The sequence below is a fragment of the Phyllostomus discolor genome, chromosome 2 (genome assembly GCF_004126475.2).
Source record: "Phyllostomus discolor isolate MPI-MPIP mPhyDis1 chromosome 2, mPhyDis1.pri.v3, whole genome shotgun sequence".
Classification (NCBI taxonomy): Eukaryota; Metazoa; Chordata; class Mammalia; order Chiroptera; family Phyllostomidae; genus Phyllostomus; species Phyllostomus discolor.
In genome coordinates, this window is record NC_040904.2 from 184,094,702 (window position 1) to 184,115,027 (window position 20,326).

Sequence of the window (20,326 nt, forward strand, 5' to 3'; positions counted from 1 at the left end):
CAATATCAAGAGAATCAAGATATATGACAGAACACATACTGGAATAAAGAACAAACTGATAACCAGAGAGGAAGGGAATAACGGGGGGGAAAGAGGGGAAGGGTCATCAAGGAACAGGTATAAGGACACATGGATAAAACGAAAGGTGGGTAGGATCGAGGGTAGGAGGTGGGGATGGCTGGGGTGGGGGGAGTGGTGAGGGGCAAATGGAGACAACTGTACTTGAACAACAATTAAAAAAAGAGTTTAAAAAGATAAATAAAAATAAAGAGGTTGTTTCTATTTAGAAGTCTATTGCTCTAAACATTGAAGGTCTCCATAAGAACATCTGAGTGTAAGTTATTTATGCAAAACAATACTTTCAAGGTAATGTGTAATTAACTGACCCTAAATAGATAACCTATGCAAATCAGAAAAATAAAAAATAAAATAAAAATAAAGACATGTGACAAAAATGTAAATAATCTTTTGTACAAATCAATGTGTATAAGCTAAGAAAAAAAGATAGAATAGACTAAAACTAAATCATCATTAAGTTTCCAATCTGAAATTTTAAAGATGAATTTTGACCCTTTATTAGCTCATATAACTGTGAATCAAAAGATTGTCCTATCAATGTTAATTGCTTATATTTTAGATGATTGATGCCATAAAATATTTTGTTTGAATTTTCAAATTGTTAATCAATAAACATCTATTGAGAGCCCAATTTAAATTAAGTTTTCTGAAAAAAAAAAACACAGGAAAATGGGTACAATTTCTCTGTGAATCATAAAAACTATTCTTTTTCCTGAAGATATTTTTAAACACTTTTTTCCAAAGTTTAAGGTCCATCTGTCACATGTTTTATTTTATCTGTGGTCATTGACTCTGTTGTGTTTTCTGATCCCTCGTAGATGCATAAAAGTGACGTCACTGTGGTGGTGTTTTTCATCATGCCTGCCAAGACAAATAATTTCAATGTGGAAACCCTGAAAGGCCAGGCAGTGCGAAAACAGCTATGGTAATCTCACCTCTTGTTCTCCAGCAGTAAATGTAAAGGGTTATTTTTATGTGCATGATTTCTGCTGTATATCCCCGAGCTCTTTTTTCCTTAAGATTATTATAGCATAAATGCTCTTTGGTTCTCTTCTCATTGTACCACTATGTTAGGTTATGCAATGCCTATACAAATGTGTTCCTATAAAGACTTTGGGAAGAACTACCATACAAGGATAAAGCCTCCATAGAAACCTTTAAGGATGGGTTGAACTTTTTAGAAAAAATACTGTGGAAATACAAAAACACATAACAAAGTAAAGAGATTAGTGTGATGACTTACATGCTCGTAGCCCATATTCAACAATTATCAGCACATTCCCAATCCTGTTACATCTGTGCCTACATCTGCACCCCCTCCTGGCCCTCCACCTCTTCCTGTTATCAAGAAAAAATATGTTAAGCTCTGTGAGCTGGTCATGGTGTTCTGCTGCCTCAGCTGTGGAGGTTTTAACGCAAGCTAAATTGGCAAATAAGAAAATAATAAAAGAAGCTATACAAAAGAGACCTGTAATTTCAAAAATGCACCAACAAAACAACATTTTCATGACAGATAAAGATTTTAAATTGCAACACTGTTTAAATTACAAATCTTTTTTTTTTTTCCCATACAGGGACATTGCCCATTCTGTGAAGGAAAGGTTTGGAAAGAAACTCTATGATGCCTTATTAAAGTAAGTGCTTCAAACATTTAACAGGCCAAATATTTGGGGTGTCACTATTCAAACTTAACAATTTCAATGCTACAATGTATTTTTTTGTCCCAAATACAAAGAAACTAATAACCTTTGAGGATATGTTGCCTCATGTCAGTAGGTTTTCTTTTATCCTTCATCTAATATGCATATATGCAGATAGGTTCTAATTCAATGAGAATCTTGTTCAAAGTTAATATGCCAGCCTGAAGCTGAGGAAGAGTTCATGAGCTTTTAAATCAAAATATATAGTGACTTGATACATTAAATATATTGACATATATCAAATTAGTGTGTATTTATTAATATATTAATTAAAAATAAAATATAGTAAATAAATAACAAATGGAATATATACCTTTATAGATACAATAAAATCTAAATAATAAAATAAATTAAAATGTATTATAATATAATAATATTAAAATATATGAATTTTGCTATATGAAGAGAAAGCTATTTTGTTTCCTAAGCATTATATCTTTTTATCAGTGAAAGTAACAACTTATAGCTGGACAAGTTATGGCCATTTTAGATTATAATACTCAGAAGTAGCCAAAACATAATGAGAGTGTCCCCCTGGTGGTCAACATGAATGCTTTAAAAGTTAATTTTGATTTTTTTATGCTATCAAATGTGTTTTTTTTAATCAAACATTCACACTCCAGGGATTTGCCTGTGAGATTCATCAGGAAACTATGTTTACTTTTATTTTTAAGTGCTTAGAACGGTGTCTGACACATAGAAAGTGCTGAATTACTGTCAGTTGTTTTTATTTTTGTTATTAACATTGTTTTCCCTACAGAGGAGAAATTCCTGATATGAACAATATTTTGGATCGAGATGATCTAACAATTATGAAAAGAGCCATCTTTTCAACTCAGGTAGTAAAAAAGTGCCTACCACTTCCTGTAATTGTTAAATCAATTTAGATCAATATTTTAATTTATTGGAATGGGCTAATCTGAAAAATTTTGAAGCTCAGGAATTAGGAAGTCATTCTTATGTATTGGTCTAAATGACAACTTTGTATTCAGGGTTTTCAGGGTTCTTTTTAAAAACCTCATGGACCTTGTCTTTGTATACAATTTAAAAACTTCATTTGATACTTACTTTGCAAGGGAGATACCAGTGTCCCAAAGGTGGTTTTCCTGGGGCAAGGCTCACCCATTGCACTCTGGGTGCGCTGACCCCTGTGATTTCCCCAAATGTGGAAACCTCAACTGCATGATTTGTGGTCATGGGGGACTGAGTTTGTCTTTTCACCTGGCACACACACACACAAAAATTCATTTGGAAACATCCAATTGAAAAGCTGTGTATATTGCAATGACAACAGAAACTTAAATTTTTCAAAAAACATAAAATTTTGAGTTACAATAGAGAAAAGGTGAATGTATCTCAGGCAAGTGTAATTATTGCAAAGCATTGTATCATGTTGTATTGTTAAGTGTCGTCTTAGGCATATACCATCATTTTGTCATTAGTGAAGATTCAGGCACCAGAGGACAGCCCCACTGGAAAGATCCAAAACAGTAGTTCATCTCAGGTCAAGAATTCAGGGCACTTTTATTCCAAATGAGTCCCAGAAGCAGGCAAGAGATCTTGGCCTTGCATATGGGTTTGCCACATTGGAGGGAATTATCCTCCTCGAAAACGTACAAACCTTAGTCATCATCATTAGTGTCACCTCAAAAGACTGAAGGCAAAATGGTTGGATGACCTGTCGCCAACGACCTATTGTTGAAATTAGTCACACATTAATTCTTTCCACAACTGACATTTTCCTCCGTCACTTCAGCGACAGTCTTTGCCCCCAGTGACCACTCACAACATGATGGATGACTCCACGGACCCCATCCTCAGCACCATCAGACGGATTGGGCTCTTCAACAACCGTGCCGACAGAGTCAAGGTAGAGCTGGCTGTTTATGCGGGTCCCTTCACAATGATACAGAATAAATTTACTCATAATTCATTAAAGCCTCACTTACTTGTTTTAACATCTATCAGAAATATTTTAAATATTTCTAAAGAAAATTAATTTTGTCTCCTGTCATGGGTAATTTAAGCATAATGACTATTTTTTTATCATTCTTAAGAACTGAAGAATATTTGTGGCTTTGAGTCATAATTCTAACATTTATTTTCACTGTGCAGTGTGTCAGTAAGCATAAGATTATCTAATTTTTAATAATTTAAAATTTTTATAAGAATAATTTTATTAACACATCCCTGAGATTACACAAATCATCTTTTGTTTCTTTCTAATTAAGTTCAGCTTAAAGGGAAAATATGAGAAACTTCCAGTTTTAGAGAATGTGGCTAGTGATATTTTTATGTAATTTTCTATAGTCTAATTCAAGTTGACCCTTGAGTTTCTACAATGACTAGGCCCTGTGTTAGTTGTATCCGTAAGACCTGGTTCCTGTCACTCTCTGATGTTTACTGAGGGCCCATCCTACCAGGCATTTGCTAGGTGTGGCTGGCAATGGTGAACATGTCAACACATAATTGCTTAATCCTACTCAATTTTATTCACCATTATTCAAGATCAGCGTGTCACAAGCTTTCACCAAACTTTTCAAAGGTCCCCTTTTCCCCTCTTTCTTTCATCATTAGCAGACAACCTAATTGAGAATTCAAGGAGTACAAACTCCTTCAGTGTCCCTCCAGACTGGCCTCAAATCTAGATTTCTGACCTATTCTTGCTTCTTTTCCTTGAGGACCTAAGGGTTTTTATAGGATCCCATTCCCTCCCACATTTTTTGGAAACTCACCATTTACCCTCTCTTACTGTGTAGGTAATAAAAGACAACTCCTTTCCTTGCTGTCTACATATATTCTTTGAATTTCTCCACATTAGAAAACAAACAACTTTTCCTTAACCCTGTCTCCCTTTGATGTTCTTGAATGTTTCTATCTTTCTCACTCTGCAAAATTTCTTGGAAAAGTAGTCTATTTTTCAATTCATTTTTTTATCTTGTTTTCAGTCCTAAATATAGGCATGGGTGAATGTAGTGGAAGGAGACAAAATAAGGACTTAACTGCAACAGTACAGGTGAGAGATGATGAAGGCCCCTTACAGAAGGGTGTCAGATGTACTGGAGAGATAAAACAGGGGAAGAGGCAGTTGCATGTAGGAAAAAAATCACACTTAGTGACCAATGGACATTAGGAGTGAGAAAGAGAAAGAAGGTAAGAATAATGCCCTCATGGCTTCAGTATCTAACCAATACTTCCTAAAAACTAAGGAAAGGCTTGAATAGAAGTTGGTTTGAGGGTCATGTCATGAATTGAGTTCAGTTTTTTAAAAGATTTTATATATTTTTTAGAGATGATGAAGGGAGGGAGAAAAAGAGGGAGAAAAACATTGATCAGCTGCATTTTGCACCCCTCAACCAGGGACCTGACCTGAAACTCTGGCCCTGAGCTGGAATCAAACCGGCGCTCTTTCTTGGCTTGCAGGCCAGCATTCAACCCACTGAGCCACACCCGCCCGGGCGTGTTCAGCTTTGATAGAATGAGTTTGAGTTATGCGTGAGATATTGGAGTTGGGATGTTGAATAGTCACTTAGAAAACATAGTCATGAAGGGAGCTATCAGTGCACGAACAGTAGTGGAGACTAGGGAATGACCACCCGCCACGCTGGAAGACCAGGTTGAGTGAATGCAGAGACCTGATGACTCAGAGAAACCTCAGCTCTAAGAGGGGGATTAAAAGATAAGTCAGGGAAAGAAAGAAAGAGCAGAGAATTAGAAGAGAAAAATGTAGAAATCAAGCAGAAGAAATTCTCTTGATAGTTAACAGGAGCTCATAATACAGCATTAATGATACAAGCAATTTATAAAATGTGCACATGCATATATGTGTGTGTATTGCCCTGTGCCATAGAATTGTAGGTGGTTTGTATTTCCTCATTCGTATTTCTGCATTTCAAAAGTTTTCAACACCTGACACACTTCCTATAACAAATAGTCAGGCTACAAAATTTTCCCTGAAAATGAAGGAGTGCCAAGGATGTACCTCCTTTACATTTTTCAGTGGGCCTGGGTCCACAGAGACTCATCACAGAGTGTATTAACAGTAACTTGGCCTCCTTCTCATTTTACTTATTTATATATTTTTGTCTCTTGGAAGGGAAATAGTGGGGACAAGAAAGCTTCTTATTCTCCCATAGACTTCTGTCTTTCTCAGAACTTTTTATGTCATACCACATCTGTGGATCTTCCTTTGATGATTGTGCCTGGCACATGTTATGTACAATAAATACGGATGGAAGTGGGATGTGGGAGGGCAGGAAAAGGAGAGGTGAGGCTGGATTCCTTCACCCTTGGGAAGACCATGACTGGAGGTCCCTTGAAGTTTTGAACACAGTATGCTTTGCTGATCCAGGTTTTCCAAAAAAGATGACAGTAAGGCAATTTTCCAGAAATGGACAAGAACCTCATTTTCTGAACATATTAAACACCTCATGTCCCTGTGTCATTGCTAATGCTCTTCTCTCTTTCTGACGTACCCTTATCTCGGTCATTCTAATGACTCCTCTGGGATCCAAACTAAAAGGCATCTCTTCCTTGCCCTTTTCCTTACTATAGCTCATCTACTCCAGACTAAACAATCGTTTCCTTATCTGCATTCCCCAGACACTTCATATCTACTGCCGTTGTAGGAATGGTCACATTGAATTATATATATAATTTTAAATGTGTCCATTTCTCCAGAGACACTGTGAGTTCTTTGAGGCAGTGATCATGTCTCCTATTTTTTTTCTGTTTTCATCCTCTGGGAAGCAGACACCAGAACAGGAGTAGATATGAAAATGCTTATTGGCGGAAATGCCGTGGAGGATAAAGAGGGGGAGGCCTGAGCAGGCAGGGAGGTGCGGTCAGCCTGTGGAGAGGGCAGGAAGGAGGGGTGCGGTAAAGAGAGCCACAGACTACAGCCCGATTCTAAAACAGGCTCAGTTTTTTTTTCTTTTTTTAGAAAGGAAAGTCAAAGGTAATTTTTAAAAATCCTAGGATTCATAAGGATAAATACATGAAAAATAAGCACAGATAGCAGCACTATTTGGTGACTCAAAAAGGGGGGAAAGCAGTGGACCAAGACCACTCAACATGGCTTGTCAGTTAGTGGAAAAATACACACACACAGGCACACATGTGTGCACAAAAATAAACAAACAAACAAGAAAAAATAGCCTCAACAGCTAACACAAATTCAGTATTATTTTACAATGCTTTTTTTCTTAATGTGAAAGATGCCTCTTTGTGCATTGTGGTTTGCTGTAAACTTAATTTTAATATATGAGTGTTACTACATACAACATTTTGCTGTATTCAACAGCCTTTTCTTTACATTTTACTTTTATGTATATCTTTCACCAACCAAAAGTTTCAGGTTGGCAAGCAGATGGCTGCCTTATTCTATGAGAAGTTGGATGCAACAGCTTTAACAGGGATTCACATGAATTCCCATGAATGTCTACTAAATCCCTATGATGGTGATAGAGATTCCGCAAACAAAACTTACCCATTAAAAGAATTACCCATTGGGTAGACATGAGTTGGCACTAGTACCCATCTCTGCCTGTCCTATAGGCCAAGATCAGTTCCTGTAGTGGTTCTGGAGTGGATGCAGTTGGGGCTGTCAGTCAAGATCCCAAAGTCCAGGATGTCTTAGAGGAAATCTGAGCAGCAAATTCAGCACTGCCACATCTCTAAGGAAGGCAACATACCCATCCTTGAAGACTGTACTTATGCTGTCTGGCTTTAAATCTCTGCCACTTATTTAATTATAAATTTAGTTAGTCTGCCTGCCATGCCTCAATCTTCTCATCTGTAAAATGATAATAAAAGGGGCCCACATTCACAGAACTGTTGTGGGATTTAAAAAGTAATAGATGCTGCATTTGGTACAGTATGGCACGTGGCCAATGCATGATAAAGGTTAGCTTTTAGTTGTCCTTAGCTCAGTAACAGCACAGGATGGATACTTAATAACTTTTGGAAGAGCGGTATGAACAGGGTTGGGTGAGAGTAGAAGAATGAAGATTTGTTTTCCTGAGAGATTTGATAAAATGTTTTATAAAAAGAGATGACATATTAGCTAGATCTAGATCAATGAGCAGTCCATCATGCAAATAACCAGAAGGAAGGCTCACCCGGCAGGAGAAGCAGATGAACAGGCACACATATGCAGGAGCACCTGGCTGTTGTAGAGTGAAGGGAGAAGGAAGTTTGTCTTATGCAAATTATTTATGTAGTTAAACTCATAAACATTTTGAAATATTCATTTATTATTATAAAACAAACACATGTAAAAGAAGTAAAAGAATAATCCCTTCCTAACAATATATACCCAGAGCTATGAGTCCTATTTGATTGCCTGTGTATTTACAGAACTCTATGGAGTAGTTCTTAGCTTCAGAGTGAATTGATGAGTTTTTTATATAAATGGGACTGTTTGATTCAGGCAACATTGCAGATTATTTTGACTTTGAATTTATCTGTCAGCGGTGTGTTAAAGTGAGAAAAGCCTAGACTGCAGATTGCGGTTCTCCACCCTGTGCTGGCACTCTGTGGAAGTAACTCACTTCCTGGGATCTTACTTACTTCCCTCCTCGGATAAACACAGTCAAACACATGTTTGTTCATTTGTTGTCCCTGCTGATCCAGGGCTTGCTAAGGGCCAGGTGCTGTGCTAGGGGCTTTTGTACGCAGGATCTCATCTAATCCTCCCCGTAGCCTTGGGCTGACCTCTAATACCCTGTCTTCCACCTTGGGCTTCTTTAGTTGGCTGTTTTAGGGCCCAGAGCAGCTGTCTTTTTATTTTGGTTGCTTGATTCATTCTGTTTGGCTGGGAATGAAACAAATGAGCCGTGGTGTTTTCGTGTTCCAAAATGGGCTTTGGAGAGTACAAATTTTCCTAAGAGTGGAAATGCCAAATAGGCACAATGCCTTCTAAATCCCCCTTTCTTGATATTTGCCAGAGAGTATAATGGGCTGTTGATGTGATGGTCACCCAGACAGCCACACCTGTGCCTTTTGTCTCTTTTCCTAGAATGGTACTGTGTACATCATAGAAATTCAGATGGTGCTTTCTAGAGGAAAATCTCTTGTCCATTTTTACTTTGCCAATGTGTGATTCTTGTGATTGAGAAAATCATTTTTATGGCACTGGTTGTGGACATTTATTATTTTATTTATTCTTAAGTTTAACATATCTCCTATTCATGAATCTGCTGATAGATATATATATATATAAAACTAATGCCTATAAAGTCTTAATTTCCTTATTTCTAAAATTAGGGCAATGGCGATGTTTTATTCATCTCACAATGTTGTTGAGATTAAATGGGGCAATATATGTGAAAATTATTTATAATATATAAAGTATTATAAACAACTAGTTACTACTGTTGTTATGTATTCACATTAGGCAATCTCTTTGGAAGAATATATACTTATTTAGAAAGTAAAAAATAAAAGGTGCAGGCGCTTGTTAAAACAAAGTTTCTTTTTCTTCCTCTTCCTCTCCCTCTTTCTCTTTTCCTTTCCCCTCCCAAACAATCCAGTCCTTAAGCCAATAGGTGGGGCAACACAAGTAAGTGTCTGCACTGGAAGGAGGAACGAGCTACAAGAGTGCAGAGAAAGATGCCTGAGCCCAGACAGTGGGGAAGGTGCACACAGAGGGAGCAGCCCAGCTGTGGAGTCAGTGTGTAGTGAGGCAGTGCCTGTGAACTGCTGGAGTGGCAGTGGAGGGAGATGAGTTCATTGGAGGGCAATTGTCTTAGTCCACTTGGGCTGCTAGCAGAATATGAAAGAATGGGTGGCTTATAAACAAGAGACATTCATTTCTCACAATTCTGTAAGCTGGGAAGTCCAAAATCAAGTTGCCAGCATGGTTGAAATCTGGTGAGGACCCTCCTCCTGGGTCATAGGTGGCAACTTCTTGCTGTGTCCTCATATGGGGTAAGGGACTAGGGATCTCTCGCTCTATTATAAGGTGCTGATGTATATAATGTGTAATATATATGTTACATAGTAATATATTATATATAAAATAATGAAATAAAATTTTAAAGATAAAATAAAATAATATATTCATTATATCTTATATCAAGCATATTATTATACTATATATTATATTACTAATTATATTATTTATATAACTATATGGTTATATTATACAATATATTATATTATATTACCATATATAGTAACCCCGGCACTATAAAATCACATTTTATTTATTTTAATAACTACTTAGACATGAGGGGAGGCTGACAGCTAACCTGATAATAGTTCAGTGAGAACTTTAATAAGTGGAAGAATCGGAGAACACATTCATGCAGGTGACCAGTGAAGAAGCTATTCTAGTGACAACTTCCCAGGCACAGCCGTGCAGTCTGGTCTCTGCCTTGGCAGAACATTACAGGCAGTGCAGCCCCAGAACAGGCTGACATAAGTGGATGAGAGCCAGCTAGTTTTATACATCGACACTGTTTAAAATTAAATTGCAAATGTAAAAATTCATTATAGTAAAAAGAACAGTAATTGTCAAAACACATCGCATCCTAATCATTTATTTACTACATTTTACCATTACCTTTGCCTTTAGGGTCATTTATGATTATTGAACCCACATGGTGAAAATACTCTCTAATAAATGCTACTGCCCTTCCTATCTCCCGATTGGTGATATCTCACTGGTAGCTTGAAATTGGCATGCTGGAGTATTTATGGAGTGAAAATAGGTGAACAGTACACATCATGTATGATTATATATTGATTGTATAGATTTAAGGAAGTGGTAGAGAAATGTTAATAATGCAGATTAAATTTAAATGGGTGTTGTGTCTGTAGTGATTACATTGTAACACAAAAATGAGAAAATATTTTTCTATTATCAAAAATATCCAACTCCACAAAGAAGTCACTCATGTCATTGATAAACCTGTGAAAGTCTGACATACATGTCTTCATTTTACTCTTCCTTTTGCTTCTTAACAAAGGAACCAACCAACATTTATGTTAGATCTATATTTAGTCATCAGTTGGAACCATAAGTCAGTAATAAGTACAAGATTGTCTCAAAAATCAACAAAAGCATTATGTTATAATTGGCATGGAATTTATAATAATGAGTATTCTATAGTTTAATAGACTTTATTTTTTGGTTTTAGGTCCACAGCAAAATTGAGCACGAAATACAGAGAGTTCTAATAGATCACCTTTCCCCAAACATGCATGACCTCTCCCACTCGCGGCACCCCCCACCATAGTGGTCCGTTTGTCATGAGGAACCTATGTTGACACACCATTATCACCAAAGATCCATGGTTTACATTAGTGTTCACTGCTGGCATTGTACCTTCTATGTGTCTTGATAACTATATAATAACATGTAATCACCTATAGTGTCATACGGAATAGTTCATGGTCCTAAAACTCTTCTGTGTCCTATTTATTTCTCCCGCCTCCAACCCCTAGTAACCACTGATCTTCTTCCTGTCTCCATAGTTTTGCCTTTTCTAGACTCTCATATAGTTGGAAACAAAGTTTATGACCTTTTCAAATTAGTTTCTTTTACTTAGTAATATGCATTTAAATTTCCTCCTTTTCATGGCTCGATAGCTCATATTCCATCATCTGGATGTATGAAAGCTTATTTATCCATTCACCTATTAAGGATACCTTAGTTGCGTCTAAGTTTTAACAATTATAAATAAATTTGATAATAAACATTTGTGCACAGGTTTTGTGTATACATTTTTTAAACTGGGAATTGTCTGTTTTAATTATATCCTTTATACCAGTAAAATTTACAATCAATTTAGGTACAAATATATATTTATACTTTTGATTTTTGGTTCTTGAACCTTTACCAGCATACACTGCATAAAGGCCGTGGTCAACACTGGCTTTTTCTCTGAGTGAACGGAGAGGCCATTGTAGGATTTTGAGCAGGGGAGTGGCTGGCACTTTTAAAGGCTCACTCTGGTCATTGTGTTGAGATCTCAGTGAAATAGAAACAGCTAGAAAAACCAAAAAAACACCATTAGTGCCAATAAAGGCTGGGTCGGAGTGTGTAGCTTAGCATGAGAGCAAAGACGGCACACAAACTCCCTATCCACCCATCTAGGCGTCGGCACCTGAGGGAAAGACAGTCCGCAGAGTAGATGCTTACGTAGAATGCTGAGAGGAGAAAAGACCCCCCTGGTTTTTTCTTTCTTATCTCTTCCCTCCACCCACACCTGAATCTAGAACACAAGGATTCTATAGCATTAAAATAACCAAATTGTAGATTTTTTTGCTTTAATTTCCTCTTTTTCTTATTAGAATTTTCCTTTTTTAGGTGATTTTGCACCCAGAGTTCCTATCTTCCACCAGCCCCTTGTTACCCATGGATTATGAAGAGTTCGTCCGAGGTTGTCATCTTGGAGTATTTCCATCATACTATGAGCCGTGGGGTTATACTCCAGGTATGTGACATGTATAGATGGTAGAATGTTTTGAACTATATTTTATACATATGTATGTGATATTCAAACTTGATATATAATTTACTATTGGGTAGAGAAGCACAAAACTAAAACTTAAGTGACAGAAGGAATGTGGGGAGTCATTTATGTCAGGTAAGGAGGATGACACATAACTTATGGCAGCCTTTCCACCAAAATGTCATTTTACAGGACAAAGTTAAATGTGATCTGAAATGATAGAGGAATTATATATAGTTTCTTAAGGTGTTACAAAACATAAAGAGATGAACCCTGACCAGTGTGGCTCAGTTGGTTGGGCGGCACCCCACAGAGTGAAATGTTGCCAGTTAGATTCCCGGTCAGGGCACATGCCCAGATTGTGGGTTCCAGTCCCCCAGTCAGGGGCATACAAGAGGCAACTAATCAATGTTTCTCTCCCTCTATTTCTCCCTCCCTTCCTCTTTCTGTAAGAAAATAACTAAATAAATAAAATGTTTTTTAAAAAAATGAGACCAAAAAAAGTTGGGGAAATACTCCACAGTGAATGAGTCATCCTGTTTAAGATTAAGCCAAGGAAGTTGGCTACTCCTAACCTAACCTATAATTACAGAAATAATGAAACCTCTGGTGCTGTAAGTTAGCATATTAGATAACTCTAATTTTTTAAGAATAATCCTTTTTATGTAATACTAACTCTAACTCACTCCAGAACAACACATTAAAGTTTATGTTTTTAGAAAGCCCAGTGAATATTTATTTCATTAAATTCACCAAATAAAGATATACTGAGTTTATATGGATACCTGGCATTTTACTACATGTGTGTTAATGAAAATTTTTAAAATAAGAAGTTGTTAAGTTTCACAGAATTGTAGCCAAAATTGTTCATATCTATCTATCTATGAATTTTTCTAGAGAGGAGTTTTGTAGTTTTTATCAGATTCTCAGACGAATCAATAATCCCATTCTACCCTTCTCTCCTCCTCACCCCACTCCCATCCTAAATTAGGAAATCACAGCTTTCTAGAGAAAAACCAAAAGGGAATAGTTAATTACAGAACACGAGAAAAGGTCACAGTCTAAACTGTGTTACTTCATAGGTATGGAGAAATCTCTCTCTTTTTTTTAAACCTAACCCCACTAGCCAACCAAGAATTATTCCACAATCAAGTACAATTTCCTTGTTAAAAATACAGATATCCTTGAAAATAGTAATGTTTTGTGAGATGTATTTGATATTTCCCGAAAAACCAGTTTTGACTAAAAGGTGAGGGAGGACCGAGACCCTGGGGTTCACTGGAGCACGTGAGAAAGTGGAAGGGGTTTGTGCAGGGGAGATTTCTATGGTGGGAGGAGCTAGTCATGGCCAAAACATTTACCTATCCCATTAACTTGCCAAATACTTAGAAACATAAGCTGAGAATGGAGTGAAAAGCAAAACCAGTAGTGATAGAGTTAGTATAGAGCAGCAGTTCCCAGCAAGAGCTCTGCAGCTGGGCCCTTGGCTGCAAATCCCAGCTCTCCCAGGCCCTTGACTTTGTGAAGCTGGCCAAGCCATTTGACCTATCTGTCTTAAATTTCTTCATCTGTGAGGTGGAAGTAATGGAGACTTCACACCACACCATTGCTGAAAAGATTAAATGAGTTAATACGCGTGAAGAGCTGAATACTGAGCCTGGCTCAAAGTAAATGGTGTCATCACTAGGATAGATGGGGGGCTTTTTTCTTTTCTGAATGCATAAGAGAACACTGGAGCTGATCTGAAGCCAAATCTTTGTCTGTTTCCCCTGCAGCCGAGTGTACTGTCATGGGTATCCCCAGTGTGACAACCAACCTCTCTGGCTTTGGCTGTTTTATGCAGGAGCACGTGGCTGATCCTACTGCATATGGTGAGGTTTCTCATCACTAACCCATCCCAGGGAGAAGTGACATTTAACCAAACAGAGCCCAAGGTCTTCACAGAGCCTAACTCTAAAGCTATTCTGTTTAAAGATATCTCTTGTGTAATAAAAAGTAGATTTAATTATGTGGTCTATAGAAAGAATAAAAATACTATTAATATGAAATACATTGCCCAAAAGACAAACTAGAAAAATGAGTGAAATGAACAAAAACTGAAACAGAAAAAAAACTGCAAAAGAAGTGTTAAACTTGGATAAACCTGCCCTTTACCTTTTTTTCCTCTGAACTGGTTTGTCCCTCTACTACCTAGCAGTGAGAGTACAATAACTATTATATTACATAGTTATGTAATATCACAGAGTGATATTACAATAACTGTGGTCTTAGAAGTGATATTACAATAACTATATTGGTCAGCATAATTATTTAAAAGCTCCATGCCAAGTTAGCAAAATTCACTTAAGTTGTGTAAAATGACAGGAGAATGTGCATATCACCACTTCTAGGTCCATTTCTTGGTTGCCTAGCAGCAAGCGAAGCTCGAGTGGGCTGGATTCTCTGCCCACACACTGCCAATCCCCTGGTCCTCATTGTCACTGTTCTGTTTCCTCAAGCTAGAGCTGTGGTTCTCAGCCATGGATGCACACTGGGAACACTGGGGAGTCTAAATGGTCCTAACATCCAGGTCACCCCAGAAGTGAGCAGCCCAGGAAGAATCATTGATCTAGAGTATCCCTATACCACCAGATTTTTTTTTTAAAGCAAGACCCATTTTGTTGGCTGTATGTTGGTGAGAGTTTATATAGTGTTAGGATATCCTAGAAGATACACAGCCTTGGATGGGAAAAGATAGAGTGGAGGCAATAGGGAGTTAGGGAAAAGAACCTAAGAAATAGGAGAGGAAATGCTCTAAGGTGAGCTCTACTTTTTACCTGTGCTTTGGCTTTTGTGCCCTTCAGGTATTTACATTGTTGACAGGCGGTTCCGCTCCCCAGACGATTCTTGCAATCAGCTGACTCAGTTTCTCTATGGATTTTGCAAACAGTCACGCCGCCAAAGAATTATCCAGAGGAACCGAACTGAGAGGCTCTCAGATCTTCTGGACTGGAGATACTTAGGCAGAGTAAGTAAATTTGTGATCAACGCAGAGGACCACTTAAAGAATCCCACTGGATCCCAGATACATTGATGCGAGTCATAATTTGTCAAGTCAAGTTGTAATTGTTAAAATCTCTGTGATTTTTTATGTACTTTTTAAAAACATATTATGAATTTGCAGAGTCTTAAACCCAGTCTTTCACATTCAGGCTGAGCCCATAACAGCAAGCCCATCGGGATCTAGCACCGATCTTATTCTTTGTCATTCTATGGTCATCGATTAACTTGATGCATTACAAGTATGCAGAAATATTTCAGGAAGATGAGGAAAACACCCAGAGGAAAATCCCTACTTTGTTTCGCTCTAAGAGATCGTGTGATCTTATCCCTTAGCTACCTACAGTGGGTAATGGGAATGATACTGCTTTTCAAATGACAAGTGCAAAGGAAAACACCTTCTTCCATGCAGTAGGTTTATAAGTACCCAATGTTCATATATCATAGCACTGGCTGCTTTACCTGATAAAAGATGTACTGACTTTGCCTTCACATAATGTATCTGCTTAGACACTGCTCAACTTCCCCAGACAAATGATAGATGCTGCCATTTGCTGCATATCTACACACCCTAATTCTAATGCTCGTTGCAACCCTGGATGAATAACTTTACTGTCTTCTTCTTATAGTAAAAGGAGAATGATAAGGGTCTTAGGCAGAGATTTCTTTCATCTCATGGCACACATAAAGTAATTACTAAAATTCTGCAGCACATCAAAAAAATGTATCTTTTTGCCAATCTATCAAAAAAAATAAGTATGGCTATTGTGGTATTGGCTATTGGTATTTTTCTCGTTTTACAATTTAAGGGAAAAGAGGTTGGTGCCTGGGACTAAACAGTCAGCTATTGCATGTTCTAAAAATTTTTACGGCACACTGGTGGAAAGTCGCTGCTCCTTGTCTGATTATTCAGTCCTCATCTCTTTTCCCACACCATACAGCATCTCTGTGGGATGAAACTGGTGTTTTCAGTGCCCTCGGCACTAATTCAGAATTCACTCAGGCCAATGCAGCTTTTCTGTCCAATGTTTTGTAGCATTTCTTTACCTGTTTATTGAAAAATAATAATTATGAACTATCATTTTTTCCTGATCCTCAAACATAGGATGTATAGAATCTCACTTTTTAAAAAATAAATTTTACAACTAAGAATATTTTATGTAATAACTGGGTTGTTGAAGTATATAAATCTTTAACTTGTGAATTCATCTTCTGTCACAGTATTATCAGCATGCCAGGCACCTGACATTAAGCAGAGCCTTTCCAGATAAGTTCCATATGGAACCCACATCACCACCAACGGTAAATATTTTATGTATTGTGTATTTGTTTTGAAAGCTAAATTTATTACTTATGATAACTCTTAACAATGCCTTTTAATTTGAAAGTAGCCAAGTACACTGTTACACGTTTTCACAGTGTCACATCAAAGCAAAGACCAGAGGAACTGACAAATCATACCAACTCACAGCCCTTGACACAGAGTTGGCCTCGTGTGTAAGACAGGCAGACAGTCAGCCAACTCATGTCACTGGAGCAGCACCTCCACACTAAAACTCTCTCGAACTCAGTGCTCGAAACCACTCCTTTAGACATCCATTCTTTTAAAAGTTGTTCAAAAACAAAGTAGCCTGCTTTAATGAGAAGTTGACTTTCTACCCAAGGAAGTGTTTAAATATAGGGTGACAACTTAGTGAGAGTTAGACTGAATCCAAGGACCACAGGAGGAGTTGGACACGGTGGGCATTCATGTTCCACTCAGCCGTGCCCATCAGGGAGTCCTCTGAAATCCAACTATACTATATTAATGGGACAACATAGACTGCTTGCCATCAGATTCACTTAGAAGGACATAAGACAGGAAACACAGCTAGAAGCAAGGAAGCATCAGACGTCTCTTTGAGGTGGGATCGTCCTTACAGCAGTCTACATAGTGGTCAAGGAGCTACTCTTCTTTGTCCCCCTAACCATCAGGTGGTAGCTTAGGTGCAAGAACCCATAACACTGAGTATGAGATCCATCTTAGCTTCTAGGACTCACAGGAGCCAGTATCTTGTATTAATTCCCACAGACATCTTCCGTGGTCTCTCAGGAATATGCCGAATTACAAGACTCATCAAATTCAGGGATTTTCCCAAAGTACAGATCCTCCAAGTTCAGATGTTAATTTCCCAGTCAGGGGTCACTTTTACCATAAACAATTTTGCCTGATAATACAATTTATATTCCACCTTTATCAAGTGTCCAGGAGAACAGACCTAGAAAGTGAACACAAGGTAAAATTTGCCCATAGAGAAAATGAAAGGGTTTTGTAAATCCCTCAGATTTCACTGCCATGTTCATGATTTTAACAGAGTTCATTGCTCAGCATTTTTAGAGGTGGATGCTCCAGTCGAAGATCATTAATCTTCGTTAGCCTGCATATTCAACCATTGAGTATGGAGTGTCTCCTCTGAGCCAAGTCCTAAGTGCAGGACTCGACATTTTTTTGTGTGTGTGTGTTACTTTCAGGTAGAGTGTGTGAACCTTGAAATGCCTCTACAAGTATGACATAATATAATGGGTAAAAGTAGTTTAAATACATTGACAAGCACTGTGACAATTTCATACACATTTCTCCCCAAGAAATGGGGAGCTCATTCAAGCATGAGCATCCCTGGAAGGCAGGGATTATGCTTCTTATCTGCCCCCTCAGTGCCATTATTGTGTCTGGCCTGTGTTTGGTGCTTAGTATTGTTTATAAAATGAGTTATCTCAGTGAATCTTAGGCAGAACAGCAATCGGATTAAATCCTAGTAATCTTTGCTCATTAACTGAAATAAAAATAGCTGGTGGGATTTCAGGGCTAGCTCAGTGGCCCAGTCAGTTTCCAGGATGCTTTGTGATGGTGGCTGTCCATGGCATGTCCAGGCCAGCCACGTCCTGCAGTTTCACTGAGCAAATCGAAAGGATGATGGAAACCGACACTGTTAGCAGTGTAACACAACAGTTGACATGGAAGGTTCTAGAGTGATCGTCACCCTGGAACAAATCTCTTCTCTACCACGTACATGTTTTATGACCTTGGGCAAGTCATTTGGCCTCTCTAACCCTTGATTTTCTTCTGTAAATGGGAAAAACAAATTTATTGCAATGTGGTTACAAAGATTAAGTAAGAAAACATATAGGTAGTACCTGGCACATGTCAATGTTAATAAAATAAAGTTATTTATCTAATGAATCTCTCTCGAGCTTGTTGGTACCAGAATCAAAACAAACCAAAATTAGCAGCCCCTCAAGGAACCACAGAAAATATCCAGCTATGTTTTTTTTTTGTAATAAAATGTACATGCAAAATGTTTACATACTGAAAAATCAAGAAGTTGTTATAATGTTTGTGTCTCATTTTGTCTTTGGCAGACAGAGGGATTTAAATATCCCAGGCCTTCCTCAGTACCACCTTCTCCTTCGGGGTCTCAGGCATCCAGTCCTCAGAGCAGTGATGTGGAAGACGAAGGTGAAGATGACAGATATGATGAGGAAGAGGAGGCCGAAAGGGATCGGCTAAATATTAAGTCACCATTTTCTCTGGGTCGTGTTCCTTATGGGAAAAAAAAGCTACATGGTGAATATAAGAACTGAACTCTTCACTTGTTCAGTTCAGTTCAGAAAATTTCATTTTGTTCTTCTAAGAATCACAATGGGATTTATTCTCTGCTTCAGAAGTAGAAATTAAGTCAGTAACAATGTTATAACTGAAAATCCAAGTTATTTTCAATTCCTTTTCCCTCAGTAAATTTAGGCATGAGGAATAGTGTTAATTAAATGAGGAAGACTGGAAGTGTTTTTAAAATGGTTAATTTAAGCAATAACAATTTTTGTTTACTAGTGTTTTTCAAATTATCATCACCATAATCCTTTGTTTAGTATTTATACAGCTTCTATACCTACCAAACAAGTCTCCCATTCCCCCACGAAAAGATCCTGTTCTTAGCCATGAAGTTTCCATGCCTACCTATTTTAAAAAACTCAGTCTTTAATGATTATTTTCACTTTTCACATGAGTCAGAAACATGAATTCATATCTAGCTTTGCTGATAACCAAAATACATAATAAAACAGCTATCCTAAATCCAGATCTTGATGCATATTCCCACATATTTACAAGATCACTTCTTTAATTTGTGCCATGACTTCTGATCATAACATATTTTTATTGTTTAAAAGGAAAACCTATTTGAAAACTTGGTCAGTTAGCCACAGATGATAAATTTTTAAATCCAAATTAATAAATATATCAATATTTAAAGATTTAATTTCTGTTGATGTCCTGTTTAAAATTCTTTTAGACATTTAAGTAAGATAACACATACAGCACCTGGTACCTAAAGCACCTGCTACGTAATAGAGCCTTATAAAGGACAAAATTTTAAAAATGTATTTAAAAAAGCATCAAAAAGAAAATTTAGAATCAACTTTATAATAAGGACAGTCTCTCTAACACATTCATCATATGCTTGGAGACACTGTTGAATGACTGTATTTAAGCATGTTTTAAATGTAATTAAATCTCAATTGGCAAAAACAAAACAAAACAAATTCACACTCAGTCTTGGATTGTCTTTTTCACAACTGAGAATTACTACTGAGTATTATTTCGATCACAGCAAACACCTTCGTTGGCATATTAGCTGGTCTAGGTCAACAGAGGCTCTAGAAATGTTCTGGTCTTCTTCTCAGCACGGTGCTGTTGATGGCAACTAGGGAAGAGCGACAATGGTGGTGTGTCAGATGGTTCGAGACCAGCTCAGAACTGTAACCATGTTTCCTGCTGCCCTGCTGTTAGGGAAAATGCAGGAGAATGGTGGGCACAGACATCAGGCCAAAATGGGAGATGGCTGCAAGCTCACCTCATGCAGAGGTTCGGGAAGAAGGGAAATCAATGACCTAAAGCCCAAGCCTTGAACCATGCCCCATGGATGCCAATGAACCCAGTGTCTGCAGGGCCATTTGGAAAGGTCTGCGCCAAAGATCAGAAACAGTATGAGATGGATTTGTGCTACGGTACAA

General features: G+C 37.6%; 1 protein-coding gene and 1 non-coding gene across 2 annotated transcripts in view; both read left to right on the forward strand.

Annotated features, from left to right (window-relative positions):
- Positions 1 to 19,423, forward strand: part of GYS2 (glycogen synthase 2) — a 40,533-nt gene extending 21,110 nt beyond the window's left edge. The window contains exons 8-16 of the mRNA XM_028532226.2: positions 897 to 1,003; positions 1,653 to 1,712; positions 2,539 to 2,617; positions 3,535 to 3,648; positions 12,094 to 12,220; positions 14,014 to 14,109; positions 15,082 to 15,245; positions 16,499 to 16,579; positions 18,677 to 19,423. Of these exons, the coding sequence (XP_028388027.1) occupies positions 897 to 1,003; positions 1,653 to 1,712; positions 2,539 to 2,617; positions 3,535 to 3,648; positions 12,094 to 12,220; positions 14,014 to 14,109; positions 15,082 to 15,245; positions 16,499 to 16,579; positions 18,677 to 18,898 (1,050 nt within the window). The 3' untranslated portion in view covers positions 18,899 to 19,423. The remainder of the gene's footprint in view (positions 1 to 896; positions 1,004 to 1,652; positions 1,713 to 2,538; positions 2,618 to 3,534; positions 3,649 to 12,093; positions 12,221 to 14,013; positions 14,110 to 15,081; positions 15,246 to 16,498; positions 16,580 to 18,676) is intronic.
- LOC114514301 lies at positions 2,839 to 3,002 on the forward strand. The gene has a single exon (XR_003686020.1). It is a non-coding gene; the product is annotated as a U1 spliceosomal RNA (small nuclear RNA).
- Positions 19,424 to 20,326: the final 903 nt, after the last annotated feature.